Here is a 22084-nt window from a genome sequence, read left to right on the forward strand (position 1 = left end):
GTCAAACACTTGCAGAATGACTTTTTATTCCTAAATCTAGAATCCCTGGGAATTAAATTTGTCAGCTTTCAGGTGATTCTTTAATTATAACAATAATGTGTCATTTGGATGTGTCACAGTAATTGAAATGGGCTGGCATGTGGTTGAATTTGGTGTTTAGCCATGTATTGATAATTTTTGTCTAGCAATGAAGTATTATCTTATTTTGATGTATAAGACTAAAATTTTCTTTTTTATCTCAGTTGTTCCAGGCTTTTTTAGAGACTTGTACTCTGATGAATACTTACAGCTTTTGGTAGTAGACTATTTCTGGAATATTAGTCAAGATTTTAAGCTGAATTTAGGCTTATTTGTATATTTAATATATTGAAGAATGGCTTTGATTTTTTGAGTTTTACTTAGCTCATGTTGTTACAATGATAGCTAGTATTTTTTGTATTTATATATATACACATATACATTTTTAAGTGTTCAATCCTACTCGCAAACGTCTTTATTTTACCATACTTTTTGGTTGTATGGATTAATTTTTTTTAATGTTCTGTTTGACAAGTGTTTTATGTAATATAAAATTATTATCATTTGGTCAGTGTAGAAATCTTTCTGTATCTGTGACTTGCCTTTGTCTTTAGAGGCTATGGTTAAAACAATATTGGATTTTACTTGGCTTTCTTTTTTAAGTATAGAAGTAGAGACATTTTTGTTCAGGTTGTTACCATTAAACTGACATCAAGATAAAAGAAATAAATACAATGTGCTAATTTGAAAGTGCTGAAACTATATTCAGTGCCTCATAAATGTTATATTTATCAATTTAGTGACTTACTTTCTCTAGATCAAGTCTGTAGCCAGCTAGTTGTTTTTGTAAATAAAGGCTCTTAAGGAACATAGCTACATGCAGTCATTTACATGTATTTTCTATGGCGACTTTGACACTGGAAGGGCAGAGTTGAGTAGTTCCAACAGCCAGCAGAGACTGTATGCCCTGCAGTGTTTGCCAACCACTGCAGATATAAAAGTTGTTACTTTTTTTTTTTCGGTTTTTTGTTTGTTTTGTTTTGTTTGCTTTTTATTATCAAAGTGTTTTTTTAATTAAATAACTTTGACATGCAGCTTTGTGTAAATTTAAAGATGTGCAGTGTGTTACTTTGATGCATTTATATTTTGTAATACGGTTGGTGTTCTAGCCATATTTATTGCATTGCGTAATTATTGTACAAGGTTATTGTCTATATTCAGTATACTGTGTATTAGATCTCTATGGCTTATTTACTAGTGGTAGAAATTTGTACCCATCAATCTTATCCCCCCACTCCCATCCCTGGTAACCACCTCTGTTTTTTATAGGTTTCCTTTTCATGGATTTCACGTACAAGTGATGTCATAGTGTACTTTCTCTGTCTGACTTACCTTGTTTAGCATAGTGTGTTCGAAGTCCATCCATGTTATTGCAAATAGCAGGATATCCTTCTTTCCCATGGCTGCATAATATTCCACTGTGTGTATATATCACATCTCTTTTCTCCATTCATCTGTTGATAGGTATATGGGTTGTCATTAGAGTGTTTTGAGACATTTTTTCTTTTGTATCCCACCTCTCTTCAGGGTCCTTTATCTCTGTCTCTTGAAGCACCTTCTGCTTAACTTTCCTTCAGCTACCTGCATCCCCACTACAAGTCCACTCCCCTGCATTTTAGTTCCACAATCGTTCTTCCAAAATTTTCTTTTTCGTTTCATTTCATTTCATTTCTCTTTTCTCTTCTCTCCTTCTTCCTTCCTTCCTTTCTCTCTTTCTCTCTTTCTCCCTTTCTTTCTTTCTTTTCCTTCCTTCCTTCCTTCCTTCCTTCCTTCCTTCTTTCCTTCTTTCCTTCCTTTCTTCCTTTCTTGTTTACCTTTTCTTTATTTTAGAGGGAAGGAGAGGGAGGAAGGCAGGGAGAAGGGAGACAGACTGGTTTGGCTCCACTATTTCTTAAGTAAAATCCAAACACTCCTTACACCTCTTGCTCTGGCTTTTGCTGTCTTTCATCTTGTTTCTGACATAACCGAACTACTTTGCCCATTATTTCCATCTTATATCTATGCATTTTTATCTAAGGTGGGTTATCTGAATATATCTAAATTGGAATGACTATCTCTTCTTTCTCTGTAAGCATATCCTACTTCAAAACCCATTTCCAGAACCCAGAGCTATTCAGACAATGTTTTTGGGGCCATTCCTAACCCTCTACCTTCACAAACATCTCATTTTCACCTCTCACAAACAGATTTCATATTTTCCTTCCTTTTTGTTACCACTGTGCCTTGTATGTAAGACAGTTATTTCACTTTTATATGTAATGTTTTTGCAGATTTCTTATGCCTTTTCTTCCTGTTATGCTGTGAGCTCAGGGATTATTTCTGATTCACTTCATTTCTAGTACCTTTTGGCATGGTGCCCAATGAATATTTGTTGAGTGAATCATTGGGTTAATAATCTCACCTACACTATATAATCTGTATCTTAATTTTTACTGCCCTGTGCTATTTAAAAGGCAGATTTCTTTTAAGAAATAAATATGACCCTTGTATTTCTTTCCCCTCCCCAAATATAGCTCTGTAGGGTGACACTGTCTAGGTCCTCTTTTCAGACATGGCCCTCTATACAGCAAGGGATAGGATTCCCTATTCTAGACCTTATCAAATCCCTGGCAGGGAGTTTTGATCCATATTATCCATGTATCTAATCTTTAGAGTAAATACTTTAAATTTATAACCTGACTTAGGTAAATTTAATAACAAAGCAAGCATTTCTGTTCATATTTGGTAATATGTGTGATACTCTTTGATAAATGTAAATAGCTTCAATCATTTTGGTGTTTTTCCATATCTCATTTCTAGGTACAGGACATATGCTTCAGCCATGACTGTCGCTGGGTCGTGGTCAGTACACTCCGGGGGACTTCCCACGTTTTCCCAATCAACCCTTATGGTGGCCAGCCTTGTGTTCGAACACACATGTCACCACGAGTCGTGAATCGGATGAGCCGTTTCCAGAAGAGTGCTGGGCTGGAAGAGATCGAACAAGAACTAACGTCTAAGCAAGGAGGTCGCTGTAGCCCTGTCCCAGGTCTATCGAGTAGTCCTTCTGGGTCACCTCTGCATGGTAAGCTGAATTCGTCTCTCACTGTACCCGACAGTCCTCCTTTCCTTTATCTGTAACTTTTCCATCTGGGATGAAATCAACCCATTTTTCTAATTCATTCATACAAAGACAAGAATCTTAAGCCCACTTGGGGCCATTCTTAATTTCTTTTATTTATAATATACAGAAGCCAATATAGTAATGGTGATCACTGCCATGCTACTTTAACTCCTTAACCTTTTCACTCTGTAAGGGATCGTTGATGTCATATATATAGACTATCTTGTTTGAGACTATTTTCATAAATTAGGGATTGAATCTCATATCTGTTAGATCTTTCCCAGGAAACTGTTTTTAACCAGAGTCAGTACTGTTGTTCATGAAGAAATGTTCATTGTCGGAGAGGAATAGTCATGAGTCACATGTAGTTTAGAGCATCATTTGCATTTTATTTTAAAATATCCGTCTGTGGGATTTCTCCCAATATGTTGCAGGAAAAACAAAAACGTGTATGTCAGTAATTTAACTTAAGAGCAGACAGTTGTGTAACTATCATCCCAACCAACATATGAAATATGACCAGAACTCTACCTTTGTGCCCCTTTTCCATAAAAGCAAACCATGATTCTGACTTTTAGGGTAATCACTTCCTTACTTTTTAAAAATAGTTTTATTCCTAGGAAAGTATCCTTCAACAGTGTTTATTTTTTTTATGGATTACGCATATTTTTGTGTAGTCATCTTCTGTATGTAACATGTTGGTGAGATTAATTCATGTATTTTTAGGTAGGTTTAATTTATTTATTTCCATTGCTGTTACATATTTAATTGTCAAAATATATTTCTACTTAGTTATTTATCCTTTATCCTACTGTTGATGTATATTTGGGTGGTTTCTGTGTGTAGTTATTATGTATAATGAAGAGTTGAAAATTCTTGGTGCAAATGTGTACTCATTTTTGAGTGCAAAAATTAGGTTACAATGTATGCAAATTTTGACCTTTGTAGATAATATCAGTGATTGTATCTACCAGAATGAAAGAAAATATTTGTTGACATTAGATGACACTTTGTTATTTGGAGTATTGCAGATTCTCCTTGACAGATGACCAGTTTAGGTTTTTAAATATATGGAATTTTACATAGAGAGATTATGGTTACCCCAGAAGACAATTCTCATTTATTTAATTGATTTGAAATTTGTAAAATGAGATTAACCATTTAGATGTTAACAATTCAGTGGCATTTAGTCCAGTCACAGTATTTTGCAACCACCACTTTAGTTCCAAATGTATTTTCTTCCCCCCAGGCAAAAACTGCATTTTCTTTAAGCAATTATTCCCCACCCTTCTGTCCCCAAGCCCCTAGCAACTACTTACCATCTCTTTGGATTTATCTGTTATGGATATTTCATATAACTGAAGTCATAAAATATATGACCGTTTGTTTTGGGTTTCTTTCATGTAGCGTGGTGTTTTCAGGGTACAGCCACATTGTAGTATCTATCAGTATTTCATTCTTTTTTAAGGTTGAATAATAATCCATTGTATGTATGTATGTACCACAGTTTTTCATCCAGTCTTTCACTGATGGACATTTGGATTGTTTCTGCTTTTTAGCGTTTGTGGATAGTGCTGTTATGGACATGCGTGTACAATTCTTACAATTCTTTTTCCTATTTACCTAACCGTATTTATTTTAGCTGCTGCTTGAACACATATCCTTTTGTAATACCTAATCAATTCAAGGTATATATTTTCTGGTGGAAGTTTTAATATAGACCGAAAAAATATGTAGGTAAATAGAATCTTGGGGAGAAATTCTTTATCTCAAAGAATTTGGTGCCTCATTTTTCTCCTTAGATGATGTTTTGTGCTTTGGCCCTATTATATTTTTAAGAACAGTTGTTATTCATGTATATTTAACTAGTGATCCATGATTTTCTAGGTTGAAAATCTTTCGTAATAAGTCCTCGGTTAAAACAGTTATTTAAAAAATTATTTAGAGTTTTTTAAAAAAGTTTTGAAAGCTCTTGGGTATTCATATTTTCAGCCATTTGCAAGAAATTTTACTTCAGAAATAATTACTTACATTAAGTGTAACTGTTTTGTCATACACTTAGGTAGTAGTATAGGTTTCTTTAAGGACCTTGATTTTTTTCTGTTGAATATTTTTTTTTATTGAAGTATAATAGATTTATAAATCTTGTTAGTTTTAGCTATGCAGCAAAGTCATTCAGTTATCTATATATTTAGATCATATTCCATTATAGGTTATTATAAGAATGTTGAATATAGTTCCCTGTGCTGTAAATCCTTGTTGCCTGGGTTGAATATATTTCTTAACTTGAATTTCACCGAACACTTTATGGAGAGCGATTCAGTGTGTATGTGGGGCAGCTAGGTTGACCAAAGAACCAGATGTATTAGTAGAAACATTAGGAGGAATTTATAGTCTTTACATTTATACATATTCAGAGGACATTCTTTTGAGCTCCTTTTTTCTTCCTATTCTTCCTTCTCTAATAAGCACACATACCAGGTTCTGTGCTAGGCTTTGGGCATAATGTGCACAGAAAATTAAGGTCATCTCTGCCCTTGTCCAAAGGAAAAAATAGACGTTGAATGACTGAACAAATACCTTTCAATGTATTTTTTGGTGAAGGATGCAAAGTGCCAGCCAATTAAGGATTTCTCATTTGTAAAATATCAAATAGTTGAAGAGTAATCCTTGATTTCTCTGTCAAAATATATTATTTTCTCTCAGTGTTATTGGTTTCACAGCTTTCTTCATAGTTTTACATAAAGCCAGCAGAAGACCTCTCAGAGAGGAGATTATAGACTGTTTGGCAATACTGTTTTTCTTACATTCCCTTTTGAAAGCAAGGAATTTCAGGAGACATTTCCCTGCTGATAACACATGTAAATTTTTATTATGTTGGAATTTAGTCTCCTTACTCTGTGTACTTTTTCTCATTTTTTAAAGTGCAGACATTAGAGCGGTGGTCATTTTTCTTTATGTTCTTTTTGTATCTTACATGTCAAAACAAAATGGGCATTGTTGTTGCTTAGTTCTAAAAATGATGTATTTACAGTTTGTGTGGATAAACAGTCTGATGCTAGTCAAAAACAATGTAAACCTTTGAACAGGGAGGAATTCATCTTGAAAATGAATCATGCTTTGGCGGTATTACCGTTGTTTGTCTGTGCTCTTTTTAGCAAAGTAAAGGAAACTGTTAAATAACAGTTGATATAGGGATATTTCCTTTTTACTCTCTGGAGTCAATCCAGTTTAGGTTGGGATTATTTTATCTATTTGCCATTTTTTACTTAGCAGAGGATGTTTATTTGAAATATATTCTCTCTAAATATCTCTTTCATTTCTGATCTTGTTGCCTAGACCTTAAGTCTTTATGAGGGGTTCTTCAGATCTGTGAACGTGGATAGGAAAAAACATTTCACCTTTCTGTTTATGATCCTCTAAACAAAATTAAGTGTTTTCTTCATTATGATTATAGACAATACACAACAGTGATAAATAACAGTACTTGTGACATTGTTACCAGTAAAAGCAGATGTTTTCATATCACATTATATACAAAATACATATATATGAATATATACACTGAATTGCTAAAATATATTTTAAAATATTGTTGATGCTCATCATTGCTTGGGAATTATCACATATTATTATACAATAATATTATTGATTTTAACACTTACTACATATATTACTATAACCGAACTTAATTTTTAAAATAAATTGATAGCTAGACTGCAATATAATTGGTTTTCTTTGTAATTCTATGTATGGTATCCCATGCATTTCTAAGTATTATTCTGACAACAAGTCCAAGTGGTCCATGATACCATTTCTTACCTCATCTGTTTCAGCAGCCTCTTGGCACCGCCAACACCCCCCCCCCCAACACACACTTCTTTTTTTTAACCACTGCAGACATTTTCTTTGTTTTCTTCCACTTTTCTGCTAGGAAAGTCTTTCAGTGTCTCACTGTGCCTTCTGAAGAAGGTTCCAGCTTATTCCCAGCTTCTTATCCCACCACACCTGCATTTCTGTACCCTCCCCTGAAAATGCCACGTCATTTTAATGCACAAATTTTTTTCTACTTGAAATAATTGTCATCCCCTTGAATGCCTACTAAAATCCCACTTCATTACGATCTAGCTAAAAATATCACATCACCTCTTAAGCTGCTTTTAAACATTTCTTGGTGGTGTCTTCTGTGTCAGCCTCGCTATGGGCACAGTGAACGTAGTTTTATTATATTTTAATATGTTAATTGTTCACTGACAAGCCTGTGTCTCCCAGTAGACTGAACTCCAGAAGAAAGGGCTTTTTTCTTGTTGGTATTTGTATCTTGGCACCTCATGTAATATTTGGTAAAATGTAGATTCCTAGGCTTCAAGTGTCATTAGAGGTTCTTCTAATAAAAACAATTTATTACTTGCCAAAATGAAGAGATTGTCACTCATGGTCCCATTTCTTTTCATTTTGACATCTTTGAGATTCTTTCATTTATTCAGCTATTAGTGTTACTATGTCCAGGCCGTGTTCCTGAGCTCCAGGAATAAAGCAGTGAACAAAAGAGGAAAACATCCCTGTTCCCATCGAGCTGGCTTTCTAGTGGAGTGATGGGAACGATCAATAGGATACATGATAGGAAGATGGATAGATGGATAGTTTTAAGTACTACGGAGAAAAATAAAGGACGGGAAATAGGGAGTGCCTGGAGGAGACTGCACTTTGAAATTAGAATGCTTCCAGCAGGCCTTATTGAGATGATGACATTTGAGCAAAGAGCTGATGGAAGTGTGGGAGAAAGTCATGCAGATATCTGCAGACAGTGTTCCAGGCAGAAGGGCCACCAATGTAAAAGCCCCGATCTGGGAATGTGTCTAGAGTGTTCAAGGAAAGACAAGGAGGCTTGTGTGGCCGAGGCGCAGTGTGCAGGGTGCAGAGCAGAAGATGAGGTGAGAGAGGAGACGTGGCCGGATCGTGTCAGCCTTTGACTTTCACTCAGAGTGACGTGGAGGGGACGCTGTGGAGGGTTTTGAGTGACATGGTGAGACTGCAGTTGGACAGGATCTGAATGGAGCTCTGTGTTGAGAATGCAGTCTTTGGCCGACAAGAGGAGAAGCCTAGTGAGACCAGTTAGGGGAGAGTATTGCAAAGACCAAGTCAAGGTGGCTTGTCAGGTTTCTGGCCTGAACAGCGGAAGGATGGTGCTACCTTCAGGTGAAATGAGAAACACGGGGTTAAAGCAGGTCTGGGTTTATTTAGACACAGGATCAGGAGTTCTGGACATGTGGCGTTGAACATGTGTCTTAACCTCCTAGGGATGGTTGGTTTTGTGAATCTGGGGTTCAGTGGGAAGGAACAGGCTGAGAATAAATGTTTGGAAGGCATAGATGAAGAAAGCCCGAAGCAGGATGAGATCACCCAGTAGGTGAATGAGTATCAAAAGATGACGATGTCCCAGGACTGGGCCCCAAGCCCCTGCAAAGTTAAGTAGTGAGTGTCACAGAAGGGAAAACCGCACATGAGGAATCCTAGAGGCCAAATGAAGACCTTTTTTTTTTTCCTGAGTAGAGGGAGTGATTAATGTGTTAAATTCTGCTGATAGGTCAATTAAGATAAGGACTGAGAAAAAGATAGAATACCATCAAATTTAGTAATGTAGAGGACATGTGGCTTTGATAAGAGAAGTCTGGGTGGAGTGGTGGGGGCCTGACAGGAGTGGATTTTATTAAAGATGGGAAGAGAGAAGCTGGAGACCAGTATTGACAGGTCTTTCAACGGGCATTGATTGTAAAGGGGAGCAGGATATGGGGAGGAGTTAGAGGGCAAAGAGGAGATTGCTTCTGTTTTCTCACGGAAGTAGGAAGTGAGCGTGGTTGCAGGCATTGGGAGCTTTAAGGAGAAAGGCAAATAGCCCTTTGGGACATGAGGCATTCCTTTTACCAGTTAGTAAATTTCTGCTGAATGAAGCAACCATTTCTGCCACTATTATTTATGCCCCAAGCAAATTTAATTACTTGCTTTTGCTTTTCAGCTTCAATCAACACCTTGTTCCTGCGCCTGAATTGCTTTCCGCTTATTTCTTCAGGTAAACGTTGAATGCATCTTTGAACCTCCGCTCAACTCAGCTTGCAATGTGCTTTCTCCCTCTTAACAGAAAGTGTCTAACTTTAGGCATTCGTTTCTTCTGTGCGCGCGCTCTTTATCTGTACTTACTGCTTACTGCTTTCTCCCTACTGTTTTCAGTGATCTCCATTTCTGACTGTAGTGGGGGCAGTTGGAGGACCTGGAGCCAGACCTTCTGTGGTAGAATCTCCGTGACTTTCTAACTCTGTGAATTCAGACAGATGACTTAATCTCCCTGTGCCTTAATTTTCTGTCAGCGAAACAGGAATAATAAAACCACCTGCCTCCTAGAGTTACCGTGAGGATCAAAGCGCTTTGAATAGCGTGTGGCACATATGCAATAACTCAGTAATAAGACGAGCTGCTGTGACTAGTGTCATTATCGATACTGTGTACTGTTGAGGTGTATAGGACCGATTCATTATTCATATTTTTGTACAGTGCCTTTTACCCAGAAAACAGAAGAAATGAAGAATTCAGTCATAAGTGACTGAAATATAATTATAACCTTATTGCATATAGGCTTTTGTAGAATTATTAGACTCAGTATTGATAAGTTGACTTCTGAAACTCAGGGACACTCAACACAAAACTGAATGTGAAGGTAGTACTATTTTTCCTTTTTCATGTGCTTTTGCTCACTGTCAGACCATACGTTAGGAAATACAGTGTGATAAACGAATTCACCTATTCTCTAGCCTTTGCATTTCTTTATTTTGCAAATGAGTGAAAACTGGAAACGGTTTAAGTTCAAGAATATGGCGGTCACTGTGTGATGGGCCTTTAAGGAATTTGTTTTTGTTTCTACTATTTCCATTGGGTTAACAGGGGGATTTTCGATTCACTTCTGTGGTTTTCGGAAGTGTCTCCTTCCCATTAACTCACTGGTCCTTGGGGAGAAGTCGTCTTTGAGTCACAGCTGTAGGCATCTGAATTCCAGATTCTGCTTCTTCCAAGTGGAAGTATTTGTTGAGACGCCGAGACCTGTAGAGGGGCCTCCCGTTTGTTGAACTTCTTGTTTTAATGAAGTGCTTCAAAATAAGTGGTAGCATCACTTTTCTTTTTAGCATCTGTATGATGCATTCTTTTTTACCACGCAGACACTCTGTTTATAGCCTTCATTTGATGGTTTATTGTAATTATTTACTTTTGTTGATCAGTAGTTTTCTTGATACAGACCACATCACAACTGTAAATGCAAAGCAAGCACACATTTCAGCCTTATATAGTTTCACCTACTGAAGACAGTCAGTAATAATGTGATGTTTCTTGACTTCTCTTTCCACATCACTGTTTACTTGTGGATTGAAGTTTCCATTTGTATGTTTTAATTTTTGCCAAGAAAAATCAATCATGTGCACTGTAGCTCTGCTTTAAATTTTATGCCTCATATAATGCAGAGTATATATATGGTATATACATGTTAAATGGATAAAAATCTTCTTTTAGGCTATCTTAGTTTAGTACCTGGGTTTTCACTAGTTGTATGTACTTGCTTATTTTAGTTCAAATGAAGTTTCTAATTTGTTGTTTTCAAATCTGTTGAAGTTTTCCTAGTGAATTTGTTTTCTTGTAAGCTATTTGATCATCCTTTAAATAATATTACTATAACATTATACTAGTCTTGTATTCCAATACACCAAAATCATACATATTTAAAATATCTTCATGTCACTTCCTGTCATTTCTCAGAGAGAGCAGATGAGTTCTTTAGGAAAAGTAGATTGGAAAGAGAGGCATTATGATTAATACCATCCTGAAAACAAGGGGCTTTCATTTCAGAAGCCCTAACTGAAGAAACCATTCACTAAGTAAAGGTAGCATAGTTTTTTTAATAGACTATTTTATAGAGCGGTTTTAGGTTTACAGCAAATATGAGAGGAAGTTCAGATAACATAGTTTTTGAGGAAAATAAAATTACCTGTGGAGTATCTTTTAAAACTCTTATATTGTATCTAAATTATACTTCATAATTTATTTAATACTATAAAAACTTAGGAAAATCTCTTTAAATATTTTATCTTTTGTCTATTTCATTTGGAATATGCTACATTTTTTCCTCTCAAAGCTTTTCCATAAAATAAATGCCAGATAAAGTAGTTTGCAATTGAAGCTAAACTGGTATTTCTTGTTTTGCTTTTTACTGTTCATGAAATATTTTGCGTTTTCTGTATACTTTTAGCATGGGCAAATTATATAGACTCCAAGTTTCAATAGTGTTGTTTTTAAATGGTTAATGAGACACGCCTCTAGAGGGCGATCTTTTCTAAACTTTCCTGTGATAGTAATCATGGCAGCCCTGGCATGAACCTGGTTGTACTGTGGATGTTGATGTCTTGTAAGATTTTATAATAACCTAGCTTCCTTTTTATTATGTATTCTATGATGTACTCCTCAAAGTCTTATTAGAAAATTGGACTTTTGAAATATATTACTATCAACTAATATCTATTTTTAGTACACCATCCAGGTATCTAGCTCCTATGAATGAATTTAGGTAGTTGAATGGAGGCACAATTTTTAGTTAATTATTTAAGTAAATGGTTTGAATGTTCTAAAAATTGCTTTCTTTGTTTTTCTATTTATTGACCTATCTCTGTACTTTATGGGGCCAGAGTGATTAAACTCCATTACTGAGGCATCATTAGGGCTTAATCCTGCCTTTCTTTTCTGTTAACATTCATTGGAGTTTTACTGCTTTTGTTTGCCTCTTCAGTATAATTTTCATATCAAGGCAGTACATACATTTATTATAAAAGTCAAATAATGCCACAATTTTATAATGAAAAATTGCACTTTCTTGCCCCCACTGGTCCCCTCACAGTGGCTTCTTTCAAGTCTTCATAGTTTTTTTTTTTGTTTGTTTTTTGTTTTTTTTTTTTGCCCCTTTCTGGGGGTCACGTTAGTTGGATAATGGATCTCCTACACTGAGCTCCTTACTTTCCTTTTTCTCTCTGTGTTTTTGTCTTACTTTAAGAAAATGTCTCCAAGTTTATCTTCTAACCTTCTTTTTGCATTTTTACTTCTGCAGTATGTTTTTTATATCCTTTTCTGTGAATGTTTCTTTTATCATCACATCCTTTTCTTATTTTATAGATGTGGAATTGCTTCTCTCTTTAACAGTTATAATTTTTGAAGCACTTCTTTGCTCCTTGCATTATCATGTTTCCTCTGTGTTCCTTTTTCACTTTTCTTGTTGTTGTCATCTTTATCTTTCATCCTAGAACAGTAGTTCTCATTCCTGTTTGTACATCACAATTTACATGGATAGATTATAAAAGTACTGAAGCTAAGGCCCAGTCCCAGCCCGATTAAACCAACATACTGGCCCAAATGTCTAAGAATCCTTGGCTGATAATTCTCATTTTTTATTTTATGTAAAAATTTTATTATTAATTGTTTTCATTATTTCATTTTTATTCAGCTAATCAACAAACTCATACTAAAGAACCATCTGGAAGGTCTTTGAGCACGAGCAGCTCGTACCAGTTTATAGATCCAACTGGTCTATCAGTTTCATGAGCTCCAATCAGTAGTATTTGTAGATCTTTTTTGCTGCGACTGGTCAGTTTCCCCGTAAAGGAATCCTCTGAAGAACTCTCTGGCAATACAGATTTAGAAGTTTAGTTTTCAGGGAGTTGAAGGAGTTACATTATTTTAGTCTAATGATTAGAATAACAACAAGAGGATTTGGCTTATCTATTTGCAAGATAACTTTGCCTTACTTTTCCAGTAAGGAAGACAATTAAGTAAGAAAATTCTGGTCAGGTGCCATTGAAATGTGTTTTTTTTTTTCACAGTTGGGTTTTAGAAAAATTGGGGAGGGAGAAGAGAGTAGGAATTAGATTTCTTAGGATAATAATGAGCAGTGTCTGACTGAGTGACCCAAACACACAGATTTAGAAATTATGAGACTACGGAGGAGCAGCCACAAGTAATCTTGAACTTAAAAATCTGAGCAGGAAGTAAAAATCTAACTGCTGTCTTATAGCTTGTAAACTCCAAAAGGATGAGGAGAGTGGGGTCACTGCTGTGCCAGGGTTACACATACTGAGTAACATAATAGGTTCTTAGCATAAAATGAGATTTAGAATTTGGAGGAGGATGAGAAAAGGAAAGGGATTTAAGGTTCATTGAAAGAGTTATTCACCTTGGATGATGTGTTTTTGCAGGTGAGAATATTGAAGCTAGAATGAGGCACAAGAGTGAAACCGTTTGAGAATGAATAGCAAGGAACCGGTGTGGGCATTGTTGTTGGCAGCTTCGGAAGAGACAGGCCATTCCATTTTCAGTGTTCAGAATCATCCCTAGTAGGGAACGCTTAACAGATGTTCAGTGAGGTTTTACTCTTGTCTAATGTGGAGTGGATTGAAATGTGTCTACATTTGATAGAATCGTGGATGAAAGAAAATATAGAATGATAGTATTGATCAGTAAATATGGTTTTCTGACAATGATTCAGCTGATTAAGAAAAAGAGTTCCTGCTAAGGCAGAGGAGTTACAGGGAAGGAGGTGGGGGCATCATTCTCAGGTGCGCTGATATGGTCCTGCTGTCACTCTGCTTTGTGATTCTCACTCTCAGGGACTTTCTCTCAAAGGAAGTTTTCTGTAAACAGGTAAATTCATGGTTTTGCTTCTGGAAAAGTAAGTTTAGAAGACAAGGACTTGAACTTTTTATTAATGTTCATATGGTGTACTTTGACTTCTTTCCTTTCTTTTTCTTTCTTTCTTTCTTTCTTTCTTTCTTTCTTTCTTTCTTTCTTTCTTTCTTTCTTTCTTTCTTTCTCTCTCTCTCTCTCTCTCTCTCTCGCTCTCTCTCTCTCTCTCGTAAACAATTCTCTTTCACAGACTGCTAATAATTTAGGCAGCTAAATTGGGTACGGGTTTCCTGTTTTCCTCTTGAGCAGAACATGTAAGCATATTTTGATAGAAAGATATTTAAATGTTTTTAAGCTGGAAATAAAATATATGTGAGTATAAAAGGTTTTATCTTCCCTGCTGTCAAAAATGCTGATTTGGCTCTTTTGCACAGTACTCCCATCTTTGTATGGTTGTTAAAATCTGTTGCTCTTTCCCATCTGAAGGAAATGCATCTTTGACACTTCTCATGACCTGAGTCATGATGCTGAAATAGAGCCAGAAAATATTCTTAACAGTCATGAGTAAAAAGAAGGAAGACTTCCTTGGGGTGGGGGTGAGGGAGTGGGAAGGAGATTATGGGGAGAAGAGCATCTCTGCTTTTGCTGCTGCAAATTATGTCTTTTTTGATGATTAAGAAAATTGCTTAACATTTTATTAGTATAGTTGTTCAACAGAAAATACTTTTGATTTTAATATTTAATTTTTCCTTAAGTTTACAATGTTTAATGTATTGGAAAAAGACAAGTGCTACAAGCATTCAATCATTTTGAATCCTCCAAGTCCAAAAAATTACACCTGACACCTTGCAGTTTATTCAGTATTTTATCTTGTTACAGAACAAGCCTCCATTCTTCCACATCTTATATGTTCAATAGTTTAAGTAACAGCATTATATTTATTGAGTGATGCAGATAAGTTTCTATATTATTTTCTTGAACGGTGAAGTGCTTCTGTTTGCTCTGTTGACAGGATACAGAATTCATTGTGAGATAAGCATGGGAGATATGTGTGTAGAATATTTTCAAAAAAGCATTTCAGTGACGGTTCGATTATACTTTGGGGGAACTCATTTAATCCCAAATTTGGTCTAATAGATGCTAGATTATGGGGTATTTAATTCTGGGGATTTTTCACTAGGGTTATTGAAAGTCTTCACTCCTGAGCACATAGTCCTCAAACTCTATATAAGCTCAGTTCAGAATAGGGGTAATTTTGAGGGGGCTTAAATATGTTAGATTTGGAAATAACTTGAATCTTAAAGTAAAAGTCCCAAGATTCTTTTCTTTTATTCTTATTTATAGAAAGAGTTTGCTTTCTTCTGTCTAGTGTTAAATGTAGTCCATTTACTGTTTTGTTTGATTTTTCATCGTTGAAGCAGTGGCAAATTACTGTTTAAAATGAATTAAAACTTATTGAAACTTCATAAATATTGAGAGCACTAGCTTTTACAAATTTTCTTCATCCCAAATCTTGGAATTCTCTAAGAATAATAAACTAAGGTAATGAATTTCCCACTTATAGGGGGAGACTTTTAAAATTCATTTTATCAATTTGGGTCGGCTGTGTGATGGAGTCTAAATTGTGGCACGAGCATAGTGGAGAGGAAATTTTCCAACAGTAGATTTCATTGCCTGTCCCCATACACGCTTCATCTCTGAAACTTTTTGGGCATTAAAAAAAAAAATTTCTTCTGTATATGTTTTTGCATGTTACAAATGGTATTTCTACCTCTTGATCTCTTCTCCCTTTCTGGGCTTATTTTTGCGTCCCAAGACTCTTTGTTCTCAAGACAGTCTTAGTATCTTTTTGGAGCAGTGTAGACTGACCTTGTTCTGCATATAGTTTTAGCAACAGTTAGTTCCTTTGCCTTTTAATTTTCACGTATAAATTTTCTAAATTTATTGAGTTTTAGATTTAAGGAAATACTCAAATTTACATGTAATAGTCATGAGCGCAATAAGGTAATTAGCTTGTGAAAATGTATTCAGATGAGAAAATTTAGCAAATTGTTTATTTGATTATTAACACATTTGTATATTGATAAATATTTAGTAATTAATGCAGTTTCAAGCCTCCAGTGTGAAGTTTTAATTCTACTGACATCTAATAAGCATTAGTGAGAAGTTCCATGCAGCTGCTTTGTAGGTAGTATGAAGAGTGATGACAGTGTCATTAAAGACCTCAATCCCCATGTTGCAAAATCAAAAACAAAAAACGATTGGATTCTTGCTTTCAGGCCAATTTTGCAGGGGATTTCTCTCATCTTTCTACCTTCCCAACCTTCCCCTGAGTACCTACAGTAATATCTTTTGTGCTGTGAACTGTTTCCTTGAAAAAGCAACAAGTGTTTTTGCTTGAAGTACATAAAGGTTCGCAGGAGTTTTGCTTCACCGTCTGTCACTCTCAAAAAAAAGTCATACGGAGAAACAAGTCAGTGCCTCTTCAGAACTGCCCTTGAACTCTTTTTGTCTTGAACTTTGTCACCTAAACTGTTTGGTTGTTCTGTTAACAGCCTTTTAAAAAATATGTATATATTATTCATTTTCTTTTAATTGTGGGTTCTGCTCTCTTTGGCTCCTGTGAACAAGCTTTGCTTCCGCCCAGTTTGGTATGTGGGTCAGAAGGCACTGTTTCTCACCAGGGCGCTGCTGTTTCCTCTTCCTACTTGAGTAGATTGCAGATTATACTGGAATACGCCTGAGAAAAGGTCAGAAAGGAGGGTGAAAGTCCTGGAACTGCAGCTGGGAAGCTTGTCATTCTCATCTAGGGAAGGGGGAAAAAGGAGAAAGAAAGAAAAAGCGAGAGACTCCCATGTCGGCCCAAAACAACCCACATTCAGGAAATTCCCATTTGCACAGGGTACTTTTTATATATTCTGAAAGGACTTTATTTGGTTTTGATTAAATAATTATCGAGTGTTTGGCTGAGAAAGCTTTAATGTTAAATTAGATGGCAAGCGAGAGCCAAGCAGTGTTTTTAACTTTTCAGAGCCCAGATTTCCAGTGAGTGTTTCAAAACAAGCTACCATTGTACTTTTTTTTTTTTTTTTTGACAGAGTCTAGAAGTCGGGGGCTTTTCAACTACAGAGTTAACTTAGTTAAACTCATTGGTGTATTTTGGATTTTTATCCCTGTCATTTTCACAGCAGGATATTAAAAGCAGACCGAACAGTTTAGTCTTCTGTGGACAGCATGAAGCACCAAAAAAGCCCCATCAGAGCTGACTACCCAGTTTTTATTTTGGAAAGACATGATGTTGGGAATAGAACATCTACATGAGCTCTTAGACTAAGGAAGTTGTTGGAAGGAGGACAGTATAGGGCTATTTGGGAATAGGGCTTTTCCTACAGGATGATTGTCTCAGGAGAGCTGGGTTGTCACATCAGTATTGGCTTCAGTGTGTCTCATTAATCCAGTTTCAAAATGTAAGAGTTCAAAACACCAGCAGACCAAGGACGCTGACTGGGAGGCTCATATCCTAGAACAGGAATGGATCTTGTGGACAGATGGGAGGAAAGGTGCTGATAACAGAATTGGACACTACTGTGGGAGTCTCATTTTTACAGGTTTCTGTTCTAAACCTTTGGAAAAATGGAGTGCTTAAAGTAAATAAAGTCCGTGTCCATGATAAGGGTCAAAAAGTGAGAAGATAATGCCGTGTTTTTCTTAGGTCACTGTCAACACTGCCTGGTGTCCTTTTGCTTTTTCACAAATGAATCTTGGCCATTTTTACATTTATTCCTAACCTCCAATGACAACGAAAGACAGTGCTTCTTTATCCTCTACATTCTCCATTTGATCCACGTTATTTCATTGTATTTCTAAGTTTCTTACACCTTCTGTTCCTAGACTCTTCCTTTGACCCTCCCATTAGCAATAATCTGTGCCTCTAGAAACTTGTAACGGAAAGTTTTCTCTTTCTCACTGATGAACCGTTTTAAGGTACTTTCTCACCTACATCTCTGACCCCTTGATTGCTTCGTGTTATTTTAACTGCTCTTACTCCCCTTGATTCACAGTATGGTAGGGTAGGGAAATTTTTTAAAGGGTTGAGGGGAGGAAGCACAGAACTACATTTCTGTCTTATTTTTCCTCTTCTGTTTTGCATTTAAGAAGAAGTGCATGCATACCAACAGATACACTGATAATTAACTTTAATATTTAGCATAATCTGGAATGGTCAATAATTTCAGGATCTGGCCGGCTTTAGAAATTTCTCGTAGCTGGCAGTTTGCCACATTCACATGTTCTCACATCACTGCATTCAGAAGCTAAGAATACCAACCTGGCAGCTTCCGCAGGGAGGGTGAAGATAAAACAGAAAGGAGTCTAGCTTTGCAGCCACGTTACCTGGGAGTTGTGGCTGATGTCTTTTCCACAAATGTTCAAGTTTGTCAAAGCCCAGTAAATCTTGGAAAGTTTATTTTCCTTGTAGCATCTGTGTTTTATAATGGGTCTTTTAATTTGTTTTTACTTTGTCTGCGGGGATTTCTTTTGTCCGGAGTTTTCAGACTCTTGTCTTTTTTTTTTTTTTTTTCCTGTGGAAGTGAGTCCGTTAATGATGGCTGGTTTGGGAATATGCCTCTGCCAAGCTGACCCGACAAGCCGTTCCTCCAGTGCAGCAACAAAGCCCATTGTCATTTTTCTCTCTTTACTTTTATCCTCAACTTGGTCCAATTTTCCTCTGTGTTTTTATAGTGTAGAGTATCTGGGGAAACGTAGTTTGGGACAATGCATAAATGATAAGGTGGCATTTTGAAGTTAGCAAAATTTTTAGTAAACAGAAGTTATATCATGTCAGCCTTATACACACACACAGTGGTGCTCTGTGTTGATATTGGAGATTGAGAATTCCTTTCCCCCGGTGTACCAGCAGGTATTCTTCATGCAAAAGGCAGCAGAGGGAAAAAAAAAGAGAGAGCACATGAGGTTGTTTTCATAATCCCTTTTTCAAAAATGCAAATTTGTACAAACAAACACAAAAAGTCAGTGGTTAAACCCCAATGTGAACTGTTCTGGTTTAGTGCTTTGTATTGTGATATTAAAAGCAACAGTAACCATAAACAAATAAACAACAGAAAACAAAACAAAACATTGTAGCTTTCAACATCAAAGGATGTTTTTAAAATTCTGATTTTTAAATGATCTTCTTTTCCCAAGTAGAATTCCTGCTTTAATTTATTGAGAAACCATTTTATTGGGACTTGGGATTTCCCCCCCCCAAGAGAACTCCGTCTATCTTGGGGACTGGTAAACCTCTAAAGGATCAAAGCTCTAGTGGATTTGGTTAAAGACCCCAAAGCCTGAAGGCTTATGGAAGTTTATCTATATAGAGTAAGCCCAAAAAACTGGGATGAGAGTCTTAGAAGAGCTTATTTTCTCATGAGATTTTTGGGACTTCCTCTGTTTGGATGTGCCAGAAATACTGTGAGAATATCCATTCTCGTGGCATTTGTCACTTACAGGTCTTGTCCCAGCTGGAATCTGAAAGTATAATGGTGTGTGAAATATCATATGAAGGCCACTACTAAAATTACAACTAAACAACCCTTGCTGTTTTCATTGTATTCATACAATAAAGAGAAAAGTATGGTAAAGAATGGTCACTGAAGGTGACATTCAGAATTTATGTAATGAATGACCTTCACGGATCTCAGAAATTTTTAATTAAAAAAATTCTTTTAATTAAAGTATAGTCAGTTACAATGTGTCAGTTTCTGGTGTACAGCATAATGTCCCAGTCATGCATATGTATACATATATTCGTTTTCATATTCTTTTTCATTAAAGGTTATTATAAGATACTGAATATAGTTCCCTGTGCTATACAGAAGAAATTTTTTAAATCTATTTTTATATACAGTGGTTAACCTTTGTAAATCTCAAATCCCCAAATTTATTCCTTCCCATCCCCTTTCACTGAGAAATTTTTTATTTTAATATTACTATCATGCATATGCCTAAAAGGTGGAGCAAAGAAACAGTGTTGCTATCCTTCTCTGTCCAAAGGGGAATTGAAACTTAAAAACAGAGGGACAGACTTCAACCCCATCCAAGGCTTAGGAAGTTTCCTCTGCTGAACCTCATTATATTAAGAAGCTTCAGGCTTAATGAAAAATCCTGGCTCAGAAATTTAGGCTTGATACAACAGTAAGGAAGTTACGGTTCCTTTTTAATCTATTAAAAAGTTCTTATTCTATTCTTAAAGTTATCAAGTCTAGGCTCCTGGCTGAGTCAACCTGAGACTAAGCAGAATAGTGAAAGCCAAGGATTCCAGCATCAGGCAGTCTTCTAAAGTACTTTGAGTCACCTCCAAAATTAATTTTTTTCCTATAGATCATAGAGCTGTATTTTCCTATACTTCGTGGATATGCAAAAGAATCTATTTCCGTCATTCTTTCAGCACACCTGTACTGAGCTGTCAGTGGTTAGTAAGACGCTGCTCTGGCTCTGGAGGAGTCTTCAGTTTTCCTGGAGGATAAATCTGAAGGTTTGTTAGAGTCTAGTCACATTTTGAAAGGAGATCCGTGACACAAAGGAGGAGATAGTGAAAATCATGTTTAACCAAAGACTTTGAACAATTGAAAAGGGAAGAAAGGGTCATGGTATTATTCTCGTGTATTTGAGTCAGTATGAACTTGTATTTTTAAATTTGGTATTATTTATTTTTTCATTTTAATTGCAGTGTAGTTGGTCTACAGTGTTGTATTAATTTCTGGTGTATGGCATAGTGATTCAGTTTTATATATATATATTTTATATATACATTTTTCATATTCTTTTTCATTATAGGCTATTACAAGGTCTAAATGTAGTTCCCTGTGCTATGCAGTAGGACCTTATTGTTTACATGGTTTCGTGGAGATTTTTCCTGTGGTTCCCCCTGCCCAGGATCTCTGTCAGAGTTCAGTAGGTATTCCGTGAGAATTGTTCCACATGTAGATGTATTTTTGAAGTATCTGTGGGAGAGGGTCTGCTCCCCTGTCCTTCCATTCTGCTGTCTTGAAGCCGCTCCTAAGTTTGGTGTTTTTCATGTGTATTTTTACACATAGATCATTATGTGTCCCCAGACGAAATTCCTGTCTAAGCTAGTTCTCTCATTTTACTAATTTCTGGTACAATTGTTCACACATCTCTCATCTTGTCCTTAATTTTTTTTTAGAAAATTAAATGTAGGAAGATACAAGTTCCTTCCTCTATATTCAAAATCTACATATTGTTGTCCCTTTAAAACAACAACAGTAAAGACATCTCCTTTTTGTTCCTGAGACACTGTGCCGATACCTGTGTTAGCATGTTTTCTCCCACTGAATTCTTTAAAGTTATGTGGTGTTTCTGTCTTACTATGTTACGGATTCATGAGGAGTCCCCTGGGCTTATTCCTCCAGGAGTAGAACAGGGCCTCGTACCAATAAGGCTCAAAGAGGGCGGAGTGAAAGAGAGAATGTTGAATGAAGCCTTTCCTTGGTTCTTGCAGTATCTCACCTTTTGAGTGTTTTCTTTTCAGCCGCAAAGTCCTTGAGTCTGTGCTCTGTGTCAATTATCTGTGAATGTTCCCTTCACTTGCCCCTTTCCCTCTGACTGTCTCACTGTCTTCAGTAGTGAAACTACCCTTTTGAAGATGCCCAGAGTCAGCGGTTTTCTCTCTGAGTTTGCCTTTCTGAACCTTGTCTTTGTTGAGCATTTAATTAACAGGTTTATTCTTTCATAAAAGCTATTTTGATAAATTGCCTGCCACATAGTAAAATGTTAGGACCGACACTGCCCCTCCTCTTAAGAACACAAAATCTACCCAGCTTGCTTAACTCTTTCAGGTGGGCTGGGTTTTAGAGGCACATGAGGAACGCAGCACCAGGAACAGAAGCTCAGAAACTCTAGGGTGTTGAAGACAATACAGTAGCAGGCTGAGAGGGATGGGTGTGAGGTACCTTGTATGCTACCCTGGGGTGGTACTTTATCCTGGTGAGCCAGCCAAGGGCTTTAAGTCATGGCTAACTACACCACAAGATGTGGAGCTTCTCAGTGGTTCTAGACAGCTCATCCTACCCATGAATTTCAGTGCACAATCTGTAGTCTTCCCGTGCTGGAGAGTTTAGGCACCTAAGTTCCTACTCGTCTGCCTCAATTGAATTGTTCCTGAAAACCAAGATCACT

The 22084-nt window shown here is 36.4% G+C and overlaps 1 protein-coding gene across 22 annotated transcripts in view; it reads left to right on the top strand.

Annotated features, from left to right (window-relative positions):
* Positions 1-22084, top strand: part of BCAS3 (BCAS3 microtubule associated cell migration factor) — a 482829-nt gene that overhangs the window by 163465 nt on the left and 297280 nt on the right. For 20 of the 22 annotated variants that reach the window (XM_074342661.1, XM_074342657.1, XM_074342669.1 and 17 more), the window contains exons 15-16: positions 2878-3142; positions 9198-9251. In XM_074342661.1, coding sequence (XP_074198762.1) covers positions 2878-3142; positions 9198-9251 — 319 coding nt within the window. The remainder of the gene's footprint in view (positions 1-2877; positions 3143-9197; positions 9252-22084) is intronic. The other 2 variants (XM_074342665.1, XM_074342678.1) reach the window with 1 other exon arrangement.

The sequence above is a fragment of the Camelus bactrianus genome, chromosome 16 (assembly GCF_048773025.1).
Source record: "Camelus bactrianus isolate YW-2024 breed Bactrian camel chromosome 16, ASM4877302v1, whole genome shotgun sequence".
In the NCBI taxonomy this organism is placed as follows: domain Eukaryota; kingdom Metazoa; phylum Chordata; class Mammalia; order Artiodactyla; family Camelidae; genus Camelus; species Camelus bactrianus.